The 15,917-nt window shown below is 42.5% G+C and overlaps 1 protein-coding gene across 1 annotated transcript; it reads left to right on the top strand.

Annotated features, from left to right (window-relative positions):
- The first annotated feature begins 987 nt into the window (after window positions 1–987).
- On the top strand, window positions 988–9,605 carry LOC146057375 (uncharacterized). The gene is made up of 8 exons (XM_083168527.1): window positions 988–3,819; window positions 5,158–5,315; window positions 5,499–5,663; window positions 5,744–6,413; window positions 6,796–7,050; window positions 7,147–7,269; window positions 7,363–8,046; window positions 9,132–9,605. The coding sequence occupies exons 2-7, from the start codon at window positions 5,160–5,162 to the stop codon at window positions 8,043–8,045; spliced, it is 2,052 nt and encodes a 683-aa protein (XP_083024653.1). The 5' UTR covers window positions 988–3,819; window positions 5,158–5,159; the 3' UTR covers window position 8,046; window positions 9,132–9,605.
- Window positions 9,606–15,917: the final 6,312 nt, after the last annotated feature.

Raw genomic sequence — 15,917 nt, forward strand, 5'->3', positions numbered from 1 at the left:
TTAGTGATAGGAAGCCGAAGCTATATAAAAAGAGAGAGATAAATGAATGTAATTAAAATAGGATAGAGATAGTGTTAGTGAGGGAAAAGTGTTAATAGAATGTAAGGGCATGCCGCACTAAAGCCACCCAGCCCATCCAGTCCAGGAGCACCGCACCCCACAACACCGTTACCCTAAATTGGGTCTACGATTAACCAGCAAGGAGCCACATGATAATTACTTGATATATCCAAACTAAGAGCTACCTACCTTGGAGCAACCCCAGACTACTCCATGTGGCATATCAGGACCCACATCTCCTCCTAATATGGGCTCCCTTCTGCCTCTAACAACATACATACAGATAGTGGTAGATGCTCAATTAGTTCAGTAGCATTTCCCAGGTGCATGAGGGAGGGGTTAAATACTGGGTAAGTAAAACAAGACATTTTTTCCTCAGCACACTGAGCAATGCTAGTAACCAATCTAGAACACTACATGATAATAGAATTCAGAGATATTGGTCTGAGACAGCCGGATATATATTACTGCCTAATAAACTCAGTAAATGATCATTGGTGGGCAATGGTGCCAGTAATATACAGATTGCTGGCATGTGCCAGCAATCTATATATTACTGGCTTAAGAATGTCATTGGTGCCCAGTGGTGCCATTAATATATACATTGCTGGCACGTGCCAGCAATGTATATATTACTGGCTTATGAATATCATTGGTGCCCAGTGGTGCCATTAATATATACATTGCTGGCACATTCCAGCAATGTATATATTACCAGCTTAAGAATCTCATTGGTGCCCAGTGGTGCCATTAATATATACATTGCTGGCACATGCCAGCAATGTATATATTACCGGCTTAAAAAGGAAAACATTGGTGGTCAGTGGTGCTCCGTGTGGAGCAGGATGGAGGGAGGCGGGGGGAGCAGGGTGTAGGGGGGCGGGGCGTCAGCCTGTCAGTGTGGCCGGGCGGCAGAGCTGCCTGGGACCCATGTTGACAAGCGCGGCGGGGGAGCAGGGCTCTGCACTGCATCATCCAGCCGCAGCAGTCTGAGCAGGGCGGCGCGGACCAATCCTGCAGGGTAAGTATATGACAGGCGGGGGCGGCGCGGGGCGGTCCGCCAGGCTGAAAGTGGTTAATCTTTCAGCCCGGCAGGCGTACACACGCGGCGATGATGGATGAAAAACCATCCATCATCGCCACATCTACTGGTAAAACCAGCAGATGCACCACTTTCCTAGCGATGATGCGGGAGCGCGCATCATCGCTAGTCGGCAATCTATTGGGCATACACACTGGGCGATTTTCACGCGAAAATCGCTCAAAACGTCTGTTTTGACCGATTTTCAGCTGAAAATCGTCAAGTGTGTATGGGCCTTAAGAATCCAATCCCAAACTTTCAAGTTTATTTAAACAGTCTGCGATGTGGGACAGTGTCAAAAGCTTTACTAAAGTCTAGATAAGCTACATCTACAGCCCCACCTTGATCTATTACTTTAGTCACCCAGTCAAAAAAGTCAATAAGATTTGTTTGACATGATCTTCCCCCAGTAAACCCATGCTGTTTTGGATCCTGTAAATTGCTGGTTTTGAGATATTCTACAACTCTTTGTTTTAAGAGTGTTTCCATCAATTTCCCTACTACTGATGTAAGACTCACTGGTCGATAGTTGCTTACCTCTTCCTTGCTTCCACTTTTGTGCAGTGGGACTACATTCGCTGTTTTCCAGTCCTCTGGGATTACTCCAGTAGCTAGTGACTGGTTGAATAATTCTGTTATTGGTTTTACCAGCTCCCCTTTAAGCTCTTTTAGTATCCTTGGATGTATCCCATCTGGCCCCATTGATTTATCCACTTTCAGTTTTGAGAGTTCTGTGAGGACTTTCTCCTCTGTAAATGTACTTGTCTCTCCCTCAGTTTTCTGACTATACTTGCAACTTAACTGTGGCCCCTTCCCCTCTCTTTCAGCAGTGAATACTGAGCAGAAATATTTATTAACCCCTTCACGACATTGCCTTTTAAGGTAATTTTTTTTTTTTTTTTCCTCCTTGCGTTCAAATAAGCGTAACTTTTTTAATTTTCCGGCTATATAGACACATGAGGGCTTTTTTTTTGCGGGACAAGTTGTACTTTGTAATGGTACCATTTACTATACCGTATAATATTCTGGGGAATCAGGAAATAATTCAATGTGGGGTAAAAAAAAAAAAAAACGCCATTGCACAATTTTGCGCTGGTTACGGTTTTTTGGGAGTTCATAGTTCGTTTAAAATGATGGGTTATCTTTATTCTATGGGTCGTTACGATTCTGGTGATACCAAACTTATATAGTTTTCGTTATGTTTTACCACTAAAAAAAAAAATCGCAACTTTTACGGTTTTTCTAATTTGCGTTGCGTCGCCATGTTCTGCGGCTTATAACTTTTTTATTTTTCCACCTACGGACCTGGGTGAGGGCTCATTTTTTGCGGGCTGAAGTGTACTTTTTAATTAATACCATTATGGGATATGGGCGACTTTCTGATCTCTTTTAGTTATTTTTTTTTTGGGTACGCGATGCGACCAAAAAACGTAGTTTTGGCGTTGGGGATTATTTTCCGTTTACGCCTTTAACCGTGCGGGATAACTAATGTTATATTTTAATAGATCGGACTTTTAGGAACGCGGCGATACCAAATATGTTTATTTTTTTTATTTTTTATTTATTTTTATTTGGGAAATGGGGAAAGGGGGGTGATTTGAACTTTTAATATTTTTTTATTTTTTTTTTATTTTTAAACTTTATTTTTTTTTTTTTTTTACTTTTACTACAAGGCCCCCTAGTGTACTTGACCACTAGGGGGCGCGATCGCCTGTACTAGGTTCAGCCATAGAGCTCTATGGCTGAACGTAGTGATTTTATGCACTTCCTATTACATCCTGCCTGAGGCAGGATGTAATAGGTATGCATACACGGCCAGCACAGGGGTCTACATTAGACCCCTGGCTACCATGGCAACCGATCGGCACCCTCCGATCTCGCTGCGGGGGGCCCCGATCGGCGCCGGAGGGGGGCGCCCCCCCTCCGATCAGCTATTTAAGCACTGCGGGCGCTTTGCCCGCGGTGCTTAAAGGGTTAAACGGCCACGATCGGCGAACTCGCCGCTCGTGGCCGTGAGAGCAGGGACCTGGCTGTAATATACAGCCATTACCTGCTCTCTTTCAAGCCAGCTCACTCCGTGAGCTGGCTTGATTCCCCTGCAACGGACATATGACGTATATATACGTCATATGTCGTGAAGGGGTTAATATTATCTGCTATTACATTGTCCCCCTCAAGAAAACTTCCACTCTCTGTCTTCAGTCTAATTATTCCAGTTTTTGTTTTTCTCCTTTCACTTATATACCTAAAAAAAGTTTTCCCCCCTTTACCCACTGACTGGGCCATTTTCTCTTCAGCCTGTGCTTTTGCACATCTGATTACCTTCTTAGGGCCGTATTCAATGTTGAGCGAAAATGGTTATGTTTACGAATTTTCGCACCTTTCTCTTCTTTCGGTACACTGACGCGATTACTAATTTCGATTTTTCGTGTATTCAAAGTTTCGTTTTCGTGGAACGCCTAAATGCGTAAACTAACCAATGAAGTGAAAACTGGGCGTTTCGTTTTCGCTACCCAGCCTCGCCCGTTTACTATATAAGGAAGAGTACTGCGTAGTGTACTGCGTAGTTTACCCACCATTTTGGAACACTGCGGAGCGCTGATTTCTATCGTGGACTGTGTGCTGGAAAAGCATATCCAAACGAAGGCAGAGCACTGGAATCACTCGCGGTCTTTGAGGTAACCTTTTTTTTAAAACTGAGTGTAATGTAATTGTTTTATTTTGTTTGCAAATGTTTTTTATGATGACAAGTGTGCAGGGATGAATTCCAGTTTTGGGGTGGCCGGTTTGATAGATTTGACTATTCTAAAATGCAATTTTAGAATGTATGTTTTTTTTGAGATTGTGGTTTGCAGTATTGTTGTGCAGTTTTGGGGTGTCCTTTTTTTTTTGCGCCAAAGATCAGGGTGTGGCTCTTAACCTACTGTACTCTGCTAGTAAGGATTGTTTGGGGGCTGCAGGGCTGCTGAATGATGTCTTTGGGGTACCATGTGGGGTGAATATTGGCATTGTCCCTGTTTTTTATCCACCACACATCAGGGTGTGGCTCTTAACCTACTGTACTCTGCTAGAAAGGTTTGTTTGGGGGCTGCAGGGCTGCTGAATGATGTCTTTGGGGTACCATGTGGGGTGAATATTGGCATTGTCCCTGTTTTTTATCCACCAAAGATCAGGGTGTGGCTCTTAACCTACTGTACTCTGCTAGTAAGGTTTGTTTGGGGGCTGCAGGGCTGCTGAATGATGTCTTTGGGGTACCATGTGGGGTGAATATTGGCATTGTCCCTGTTTTTTATCCACCAAAGATCAGGGTGTGGCTCTTAACCTACTGTACACTGCTAGTAAGGTTTGTTTGGGGGCTGCAGGGCTGCAGAATGATGTCTTTGGGGTTGCATGTGGGGTGAATATTGGCATTGTCCCTGTTTTTTATCCACCAAAGATCAGGGTGTGGCTCTTAACCTACTGTACACTGCTAGTAAGGTTTGTTTGGGGGCTGCAGGGCTGCTGAATGATGTCTTTGGGGTACCATGTGGGGTGAATATTGGCATTGTCCCTGTTTTTTATCCACCAAAGATCAGGGTGTGGCTCTTAACCTACTGTACACTGCTAGTAAGGTTTGTTTGGGGGCTGCAGGGCTGCAGAATGATGTCTTTGGGGTACCATGTGGGGTGAATATTGGCATTGTCCCTGTTTTTTATCCACCAAAGATCAGGGTGTGGCTCAACCTACTGTACTCTGCTAGTAAGGTTTGTTTGGGGGCTGCAGGGCTGCTGAATGATGTCTTTGGGGTACCATGTGGGGTGAATATTGGCATTGTCCCTGTTTTTTATCCACCAAAGATCAGGGTGTGGCTCTTAACCTACTGTACACTGCTAGTAAGGTTTGTTTGGGGGCTGCAGGGCTGCAGAATGATGTCTTTGGGGTTGCATGTGGGGTGAATATTGGCATTGTCCCTGTTTTTTTCCAACAAACATTATTGTGATAAGTTGAGATTGAACATATTTCACTTTCATTCATAGAAATGTTGAGGAACTCTCAAAGACATTTCAATGAGCAGGAAGCACATTCGGATGATTCCCTGAGGTTTTCCAATGAGTCAGGGCAAGACACAGTGGAAAACAATGTGCCTGGTCCAAGCACAAAAGAATGCAACAAATTAAGGAAGTCCAAAAGAAAGGTAATGTTCTCCTCAATTTGTACCACCCCACTATTGCATTCGCATGCACTGTCCATTAAATGTATTAAATTAATTTTCATTATCTTATAGGAATGTCACAATTATTGTTCGACTTTACCTGTTATTTTACATTGATTTTATATTTATTGTTTCAATGGCTGCATGTGTACATTATTTACGCAGACTACAAGAATGAGAAGCCCTCATCTTTCTGAAAATTCGACATCTGAGGAATCGCTAGGAAGATTTGATAATGCTTGGGAGGACAGTGAAGAATTTAGATTGTGGCGATCAAAAATCTCAGCATCTCGCCGAAAGGAAAATACTTCTGCAAATGCTCAAACCAAAGTACGTTAAATACTGTATAATTCTTGTTTTTATTTCAAAAGAATGATGCTAATATTTTGGCTTTGTATTTTTTTTATTAGCAAAATGAAGAAACCCATTCCCGTAGGCATGATACAGCTGTTCGACACACTAAAAGGCGTCAAGAAGATGGTCACCAACATGAAATACGTTGTACAGAACCACAAGCTCAAAGGCATACAGGCAATCGTGATAATGATGGAAATTCAGATGCAGGTGGATCACATAATTCTCCCGGAGATGGATCTGCAGAAGAAAACTGCAAGAAGATGCAGCGAGGAATCCGTTTCAATGAGTCAGAAAGCTTTGCCTTAGTTGATTTAGTTGATCGTTACTACGACATACTATTCGGGCCAAGGGCACAAACTACTGCTCCTAGACAAAAAAGAAAAATATGGAACACAATTGCTGAGAAAGTAACATCGATTTCTGGAATACGCAGGGATGCAAAGCATTGCATGAAGAGATATAACGACTGCCGTCGTCAAACTAAAAAAAAATTAGGAATTCAACGAAGGCACGAAATGGGGACCGGTGGAGGGCCGGAACTGAAAGTGAATTGGCTTTCATGGGAGGAAGTTATAAAAAAAAGATTAAACCCAATCATGGTTACAGGCGTAGCAGGTAGAATTGACTCCAGACGTCAGGGAGATTTTGTGCACGAAGAGGAGCCTTCCAGAAGGAAAAGAGGATCTGTAATGAAAGACAGAAACAATAAAAGAAGGCAAATAGGTAAATACAATTTTATTTTACACTTCAACTTTCACGTATGACCCAAACACTCTGGTCTGAGATGAAACTTGATAAAAACAGAGGTTTCAGCCGAATTCTCCAGTATGTATGGCTGCCCATTGTGTGCTGCCACAGGCTATACTGCATCAATGTCACCTGGAAAGCTATTCATCTGCAGGTTATTTTCGCAGATGAACAGCATTTATGATGGCGTTACAAAGTGCTCGGCTATGCAACGCTGTCGACACACTATACTTTGTTGATGGGTGGGGTTTTCAACTACTAGCAAAAAAAATCAGTGCTTATTGACCTGATATTGTTACATAATAATTTCATAAGTATTTCTTCTAAATGATATTGATTTTTTAAATTATATTTGCAGATGATCGTCCAGTTATTGGTCAAAGCATTTGTAATGAAACAGCTGTAACAGCACTTCAAAAGAACGCCTTTACACCCAGTAGAACCCAAGAAATGCTAAGCATACCAAGTTGTTTTTTAAGTTCAGCGGAGACTACTTTCCAGGGTTTTGAAGCAAGTTTACCTGAAAATCAAACATCATCAAGAGATTTGCATCAAAGTAAATCACGAGGAAACAGTGTTGATTCAGTAGAAAATGCACCAACACAGACTGAAGGTACAATATTTATTTTTCCACAGTTGAATGTCCATGGTGTACATATATATATATACATATATAATGAAACAACTCAATTTATAATTTTATTTATAGATGACAATCCAATGAACATTGCAGGAATGTCCTCCTGTATTGATCCATGTTTTAGTCCAGATTTGATCAGAAATAATTCCAATGAAGAGAATGATGAGCATCAAGCAGCTTCTACACCAATTGGTAATTAGTGTTTTGATAAATAACATGCATTAAAAAAACTCTTAAATTACTTATTAAACCATATAACTGTAATTTGTTTAACTTTATTCACAGCAAGACAGCCAAGGGTGCAAGTAACAACTAGCAAAGAGATTCCAGATGCAGAATATCAGCACATCCTTGCTCTCTCTGATCAAATGCAGGATCGACACAAATCATTCCACACTCTTTTACAGCAAAGTATGGGTAGCCTGGAAACTTCATTCACAGAATTAATTACCACCGTGCAAGAGAATGAAGTTAACCGTCAAAAAGACAACAAAGCGTCTCAGGATATTATGATAATCATGGCGACTGCGCTTAACAAATTAGTAGAAAACACATCATGTCAAGCAAGTAGTCTAATGCTAATTTCAGAGGCAAATCAACATTCTGCAACATATTTGAATGTGATGGCAGAATGCCAACGTCAGACAGCATCAAGTTCTGTATTGATTGCCACATCTTTAAAATTGATTGTTGAGAACATGGCCAATAAAGCTCAACGTAGATCGGATTCACAGCATGCTCAAACAAGTCATCAACAGTTAGAACGAAAGACCACTGCCCTTACAGCAGGTTCAGCAACCTATTCATATTCACAAATGTATACGGGGTTTCCAGGAATGTTGCCACCGGGCCGTTATCCTCCAACAGCAACAGTATCTGTGCAACCAATACAATCACCTTCCACGACTGAGAAGCTGGCTTCAAAGATCGCTGGAAATGAAGAGGAGTGTATTACACCACCAGAATAGGGTAACATTTTTTTCCATCTCATTTTTTGCAAAATATCCTTTTGAACACTTCCCATTCCATCACGGCAGTGCCCTTTGTGCGAGTTCTCACCCACATCCCAAAATGGAATGTAGGTGAGAAGAAGTACAGGGTACTGCCATGTTGGGATGTGTTAATGGCCTTCTCACCTGTATCTGCTTGTACCCACACTTCCCATTCCATCACGGCAGTGCCCTTTGTGCGAGTTCTCACCCACATCCCAAAATGGAATGTAGGTGAGAAGAAGTACAGGGTACTGCCATGTTGGGATGTGTTAATGGCCTTCTCACCTGTATCTGCTTGTACCCACACTTCCCATTCCATCACGGCAGTACCCTTTGTGCGAGTTCTCACCCACATCCCAAAATGGAATGTAGGTGAGAAGAAGTACAGGGTACTGCCATGTTGGGATGTGTTAATGGCCTTCTCACCTGTATCTGCTTGTACCCACACTTCCCATTCCATCACGGCAGTGCCCTTTGTGCGAGTTCTCACCCACATCCCAAAATGGAATGTAGGTGAGAAGAAGTACAGGGTACTGCCATGTTGGGGTGTGTTAATGGCCTTCTCACCTGTATCTGCTTGTACCCACACTTCCCATTCCATCACGGCAGTGCCCTTTGTGCGAGTTCTCACCCACATCCCAAAATGGAATGTAGGTGAGAAGAAGTACAGGGTACTGCCATGTTGGGATGTGTTAATGGCCTTCTCACCTGTATCTGCTTGTACCCACACTTCCCATTCCATCACGGCAGTGCCCTTTGTGCGAGTTCTCACCCACATCCCAAAATGGAATGTAGGTGAGAAGAAGTACAGGGTACTGCCATGTTGGGATGTGTTAATGGCCTTCTCACCTGTATCTGCTTGTACCCACACTTCCCATTCCATCACGGCAGTGCCCTTTGTGCGAGTTCTCACCCACATCCCAAAATGGAATGTAGGTGAGAAGAAGTACAGGGTACTGCCATGTTGGGATGTGTTAATGGCCTTCTCACCTGTATCTGCTTGTACTCACTTTTTACCCACACAACAGCAATTTGTTTAACGCTTTATCAATATCATTTCAGATGTCCATTTGAGGAATTGTGAAGAAAACAAGAATTTCTTTCAAAGTTTAACCAGTTTTAATTTTATTTTTTCTGGAACAAATTTGTTTTAAAATCTCTATTACTTTTTCAAAATTTGGGTTCGATGGTCCGCTTTGAACTGCAGTACAATGTTGAGGTTCATTTCAATATTCTGAAGACAACACCCTTTAAAGACAGAAGAAGTTCGCAAATGTTAGAATTTTTAACGAAATAACAGCATTTATAACATAAAAATAATCGTAATAATGTTAAAATTTCTGTCAACAATCAGAAATATGAGTACGCTTGAAAAGTTTAATGTCTGGCTACAATAGTAATGTGCATGTGATATCGCTTATAGGTGATACCTCATTTTAGAGTGACAGAATAAAAAAATGCTTGTTCAGCATCATCAGTTACTCAGGATGACCAACTTGCACTATTGGAAATATCTTTACAGCCACCAGCGTACACGTTTTTTTTTGTAATAAAAAAAAAATCAGGAAATATGGTTTGGTTTTGGTCAGATGTGCGAAAAGAACGATTGCTACATTTGCTATGAGTGTTGGTGAATGACAGAATATACTTGGAGCAGATAAGATGGATAAATAATAATACAGATGTTTAGGTGGCACAGGAAAATTAGTGTGCAGTGTAACTAGGTTATCCTTGATTATGCCCCCAGCATGCGCAATGCTTTAACCAGTGCATAATAAAATGCAAAGGTTGCCACAAGATCACATGTCTGCAGATGTGTATTTGTAAATATTGTACTACCTACATAGCTAAATATCAGATACCCATACTTTAATTGGGCATGTGCCAACAACAGAGAAAGGGAATATCTATGGGAGTGTGGGTTTGTGGACATTTCCAGATTACCTTGCCTGGAACTAGAGGTTACAAATCTAATTTAAATAACAGCAGCCTACATTTTCAGAATATTTTCCTGGCCACCCCTTTGGACAAAGTTTAATTTCAAGAATAAAATAAAATATAGATAAATGATTCACGTTTTGCCAAAATGTCATCCGTAAATCAAGTTATATGGTAAGGAAGAATATTAACCTCTGTTTCCTGACATTTTTTATGAACGGAAGCGCACACACTTTACAGGGGGGCAGGGGTTCAGATTAGCATACTCACCAATTTCATCAGCAGAGGAGCAGATAATCCCACCGTCAACAGATCCATCCGTAAAGGTGAGCAGGCAGAAGGGTCATAACTGAGCAGGTACAGCAGCCACACAGCACATCCTGCAGGGGAAACAGACGGGGGGCACAGGTTATTGACTGTTTGGATGGGTAGGAGTCTTGACACCGGATTCCCATGCGCACAGAGCGCACATACTTTACAGGGGGGCAGGGGTTCAGATTAGCATACTCACCAATTTCATCAGCAGAGGAGCAGATAATCCCACCGTCAACAGATCCATCCGTAAAGGTGAGCAGGCAGAAGGGTCATAACTGAGCAGGTACAGCAGCCACACAGCACATCCTGCAGGGGAAACAGACGGGGGGCACAGGTTATTGACTGTTTGGATGGGTAGGAGTCTTGACACCGGATTCCCATGCGCACAGAGAGCACATACTTTACAGGGGGGCAGGGGTTCAGATTAGCATACTCACCAATTTCATCAGCAGAGGAGCAGATAATCCCACCGTCAACAGATCCATCCGTAAAGGTGAGCAGGCAGAAGGGTCATAATTGAGCAGGTACAGCAGCCACACAGCACATCCTGCAGGGGAAACAGACGGGGGGCACAGGTTATTGACTGTTTGGATGGGTAGGAGTCTTGACACCGGAATCCCCTACACAGTTTTGTAATATGGCTAACTCACCAGATTAGACGGAGATGAGATCACTCATCCAAGGTAACCAGGCTTCCACAGAAACATCCTTAAAAGCAGACAATAGAAAGGGATAACCACCAACAACCTGTATGAAAAGTATGTGAAAATGTAAAACAGGACATATGAATTTTCAATCAACAAAAATGTAAATAGATCACATCTCACCTGCATAATGAACAATCTTATGAAATTTATTATCACTTTAGAGCACTTTTAAATAAAACTTCCAACCACGAAACAGTAATAACAGCAACTGGCCAAACAAACTCAATGAACTTTAATGAACTCCATCAAGAACAAACTCTGTAAAATAAAAGGTAAATAACATTTATGTAGATAAATGATATATATATATATAGATATATATGTGTGTGTGTTTGTGTACAGATGTTTTGTATATACTCACATGAGAAGAAGGTGTCAATAAGATGCCTTCTGGTCTCTGCTCCTTCGTCCATACCCACAGATAATACCGAAGAAAGATCCCCATGCTGGCTAACACCAGCATGAATATTCACCGGCAAATGTCTTGCGACACAGATATTATGCAGAATGCAACAGGCATTAATAATGCCGCAAACTTTTCCCGGTGAATATAAGAGGGTCCCGCCGGAGATGTCTAAACACCTGAACCGGCTCTTAAGTACACCAAAGGTCCTTTCAATTACACCCCTCGATGCAATGTGAACCTCCTGGTATCTTCTTTCGGCATCACCTACAGGATCAGGTAATGGGGTCAACAGCCAAGGTTTATTCGGATAACCCGCATCACCTAAAAGGGATAATTGAAAAGGTATTAAACTTTTTGAATTACAGTAACAACTTAAAAAAAATAATGAAAAATTACATACCCAATAGCCAGCCATCTGGCATTCGACCTTCCTCAAAGTCCAGGAATAGAGATGACTGGCTTAAAACGAAGGAGTCGTGGGTCGACCCAGGGAAACCCACACAAATGTCCAATAATCTCATTGTGGAATCACACACCATCTGTACATTGAGGGAATGGAAGTGTTTTCGATTCCGATAACATTCTTCCGATTCCCTGGGAGGTGTGAGTTGCACATGGGTGCAGTCTATCGCGCCCAACACATTGGGGAATTTCCATTTTTGAAAGAAACCAAATTTGATCTCATTCCATTCGCTGTCAGTGTCTGGGAATTTTATAACCTGGGTCGTTAATTTACGGAAAGCTTTTATGACCTGGGACAAACAGCGTGACATTGTTGGCTGAGAAAAACCGCATGTCTGGGACAAAGTAGGCTGGAAGGTGCCTGACGCAAAAAATTGCAATGCAGCCAGTAGTTTCTGGAAACCACTGACTGCATGATTTGACCGTACCCGAGGTTCCAGGTCAGCTTCCAACAGATCATACAGCGAATAGATATCCTGAGACGATAAGCGAAAGGTACCTATCACTTCCGCCTCAGAGAGACCGTCCAGTACACGCCTAGTACGATACTGGCGTGGACGTGGAATTGAAACACGCACTGACTCACCAAATGTAGACAGATGCTGACCACGATGCTGATATCCACGCCCCTGACCATGGTGCTGATATCCACGTGCCAGGCGACGACGTTTGCATCGCAGCATGTATGTCGATAGGACCATGAACATCACAATCAAGTCAGCAAAATACTCCATTATTGTAGGCAGTGATTGAAAAATAATTATTTCTTATCCAAAAACGCAAATTGCCCTAAAAAAACGCTTCCAAATACAGCTGACTGCAATAAGCTGCTACTCCCTGAAGTCCCAAACGTAGGAGTGAGGCACTGTGAGGGGTGAACAGCATCTTGGGAAAAAATAACATGTGCTTTACCAATGCATGATGGGAAATCAAGTGTATTAAAAACAATTTTTATGGCCCTTCTTAGGAAAACAGCAACTTTCAAAGAGGCAAACATTTCTCCAACAAGAATGTTTAGGTTCCGGAGGTTAAAAGGAGGCATCACTCAATAAAAATTTGTATTCGTGACCCATTGGGCGTCGAAATGAAAATGGAGAAACGGATCAAACATGTGCAGATAACAATTTCGTCATCTCACGATTGAATACATTTGTGCGAAAAAGCGAAAAAATCTATAAAAAAAAACACGAAATGTAAGGGTTTGACCAAGCGAAATAAGCGAAACGCAAGCGAAACTTCAAACTTTCGCATGCGTGAAAAATCACAACATTGAATAGACGAAGTCTTTTCGTCGCGAAAAAACGAAATTTTTTAGAGAAAAAATGGATTTCGCAAGGGATTGAATACGGCCCTTAGCCTCCTTCTGTCTAACAAGATACACCTCTTTGTCCTCATTTTTCTGCGTCTGCTTAAATTTCTTAAAGGCCAACTTTTTTGCTTTCACAATACTTGCTACTTCTTTTGCAAACCAAATTCTTTTTCTTGTGTTTTTCCTAACTCTTTTGACACAAAGTTCTGTTGCTTTTAGAATTGCACTTTTTAATTTTTCCCACTTATCCTGCACTCCTTCCAAGTTCTTCCACTCTGCCAAAGAATCCCTTACAGAGTTTCCCATCTCTACAAAATCAGCCTTCCTAAAATCCAACACCTTTGTTTTTGTGTGCAATGAGTCAGTCTCTGTCTTTATTTTGAACCATACTGCTTGATGGTCACTGGATCCCAGATTTTCACCCACATTTATGTCAGATATTCTGTCACCATTTGTAAGTATTAAGTCTAATATTGCGTCCTTACGAGTGGGCTCCCTCACCAATTGCTGGAGGGATGCTCCTTGCAAGGAATTCAGCATGTCCCTACTTCTGGTGGAACTTGCAACAGGCAGCTCCCAGTTTACATCAGGTAGATTAAAGTCTCCCATGATTATCACCTCTCCTTTTAATGCCATTTTATTGATGTCCTGCAATAGGCTCTTGTCTAGTTCCTCTTCACTCGGTGTAGGACAGGTTAACAAGCATACCAAGGCGAAGGTACAGACAAATATAAGGACGAAATATGTTAATCATTAGGCTGGCATATTTACAGAAGAATCCTTTTAGTTTAATGTATTAAGGTGCCCATACACGGTCCGTTTAACGGATCCGTTCGGCACTTAATTAGCACGCATCGCATTGGATCGCATCCCTAGTGCATGCCTTGTGTATGCACTGTGATCCGATGCGATGTGTACCTAGTACAAAAAGTATGTGCAGCACATACTTTTTGTACCGTACGATGAGATGCGCGGGAGCGCGCATCTCATAGTACAGAACGTACGGTCCGGGAACGGACCGTCTATGGGCACCATTAGAACTTAGTAGTGATCCACAGATTTTTTGCCAGACCTGGCAAGATGAACAGTTGAAGGGACATGCTGGTGGATGCCTTGACCAGGTGTGGCCAAACCGGTCCTCCAGATCTACCAATGGTCCACGTTTGCCAAATCAACTAGCTAGGGAAAACAGCTGTAGTCATTACTAACTGTCACATTTTCTTCTACGATCCCCATGGCAGCCATAACACTGGGATGTTCCCTTCCCCCATAGAATTAGACAGGATAATTTTTCTCTAGGACCGCCCACCTTGGGTATAATAGCCTCCTCTTCCTCCTCCTCCATGTCTTTTTTCCTGTCTCCGTTAGAGTTAGGACAGAGTAGGCTGTTTTATTTATTTTAAGCAGGGTACCTCACGCAGCATGGAGCTGAAGGGGTGGCTCCCCAGGGAGAAGAGGTGCCTAACTAGCTTTAGCTATGTTAGTGCAGTTTCCTGCCTGTATACAACGAGGGCTGCAGCGCGACGCAATGGAGATATACATATCAAAGGAAAATCCCACGTGTGAGCAATATGTGAGTACCTGTTGCTGGGATGGCGCAGGGCTGCAGCGGGGCTGTGTGCGTGCTCCACGAGGAGTAGATGCAGACCGGCTGGAAGCCGCGTCTGTACACTCCAGACATATCAGGCAGACGGGGCGGAAGTGTGCGCGCGCGTCACTTCCGCCTGAGACGCCGGGGGACGGGCGTTAAATGCTTCCCCACGGAAACAAGGGGAAGCATATTAGTTCCGCTCGGCCATCCTGAATTAAGGTGAACCAGGGAACTTAGGGTTAAGGCGCCATATTTAAAGACGCGATGGACAGCGTGTGTTACACTGTGTTCTCAGTGCCTGGCTGTCTGACTGCTGTTTGCATCATGGATGAGCCTTCTCCCCATAAGCCGGATAATGCCCCTCAGAGGTAAGCCCTTGGTTTTTGTGGGCCTTAGTTGTTTTATTTTTAGCGTTTTTTCTACAGAGTAGTACTTAGTACTTTTTTCTTTTGTAGTGTGCCTATAGAACAAAATGAGGATGTATCTGCTATTCCTAAGAAAAGAACAGCCAAAAAAGAAATTTATACAGACTAACTGCATGTCATGTGATAGAACCTTTGCATCTGCCCAGAAGAAATCTTTATGTGAAGAATGTGAGGCAGGACAAGATAGATTGGAGAAGAAAGAGAAAAAGTCAGATGTCCTTAGAGAACTTATGGACTGGATGAAGGAGTCCTTTGTGTCAAAGCAGGAGTTTGCGCAGTCTCAGACTCAGAAAAGGTCCAGATCCCAGGCAGAGTTCAGCCAGGAGGAAGGTTCAGCTGAAGAAATAGAAGGTGACAGAAAGGATTCTAAAGATGAAGGCGAATTGGAAGATGTGAGATCTTTTAATTTAGAGCTGGTTGAAAATGTACTAAAAAATATTTATAAAGCGATGAATTATAAAGAAGAACCAGGTACGTCAGAGGCAAAGAATCCCTTATTCGAAGATAGAGAGAAGAAGGGGAGAACTTTCCCAGTTCACAAGATGGTCAGGGAGACCATTTCCAAGGAGTGGACGAATATGGATAAAAAATTGACTCTGGGGAATCGTATTGAGAAAATGTACCCATATAAAGATGACGAATTCCTGGGATGGTGCTCTATCCCTAAGGTAGACGCTGCTGTAGCGGAGCTGACC

The sequence above is a fragment of the Crinia signifera genome, chromosome 2, assembly GCF_055691185.1.
Source record: "Crinia signifera chromosome 2, ASM5569118v1, whole genome shotgun sequence".
Lineage (NCBI taxonomy): Eukaryota > Metazoa > Chordata > Amphibia > Anura > Myobatrachidae > Crinia > Crinia signifera.

Bases quoted from the DNA above. Each gene is read 5' to 3' on its own strand.
- LOC146057375 (XM_083168527.1), top strand. From the start codon at position 5,160: ATGTTGAGGAACTCTCAAAGACATTTCAATGAGCAGGAAGCACATTCG. The intron at 5,316-5,498 runs GTAATGTTCTCC...TTATTTACGCAG, and splicing joins TAAGGAAGTCCAAAAGAAAG to ACTACAAGAATGAGAAGCCC. The intron at 7,270-7,362 runs GTAATTAGTGTT...CTTTATTCACAG, and splicing joins AGCAGCTTCTACACCAATTG to CAAGACAGCCAAGGGTGCAA.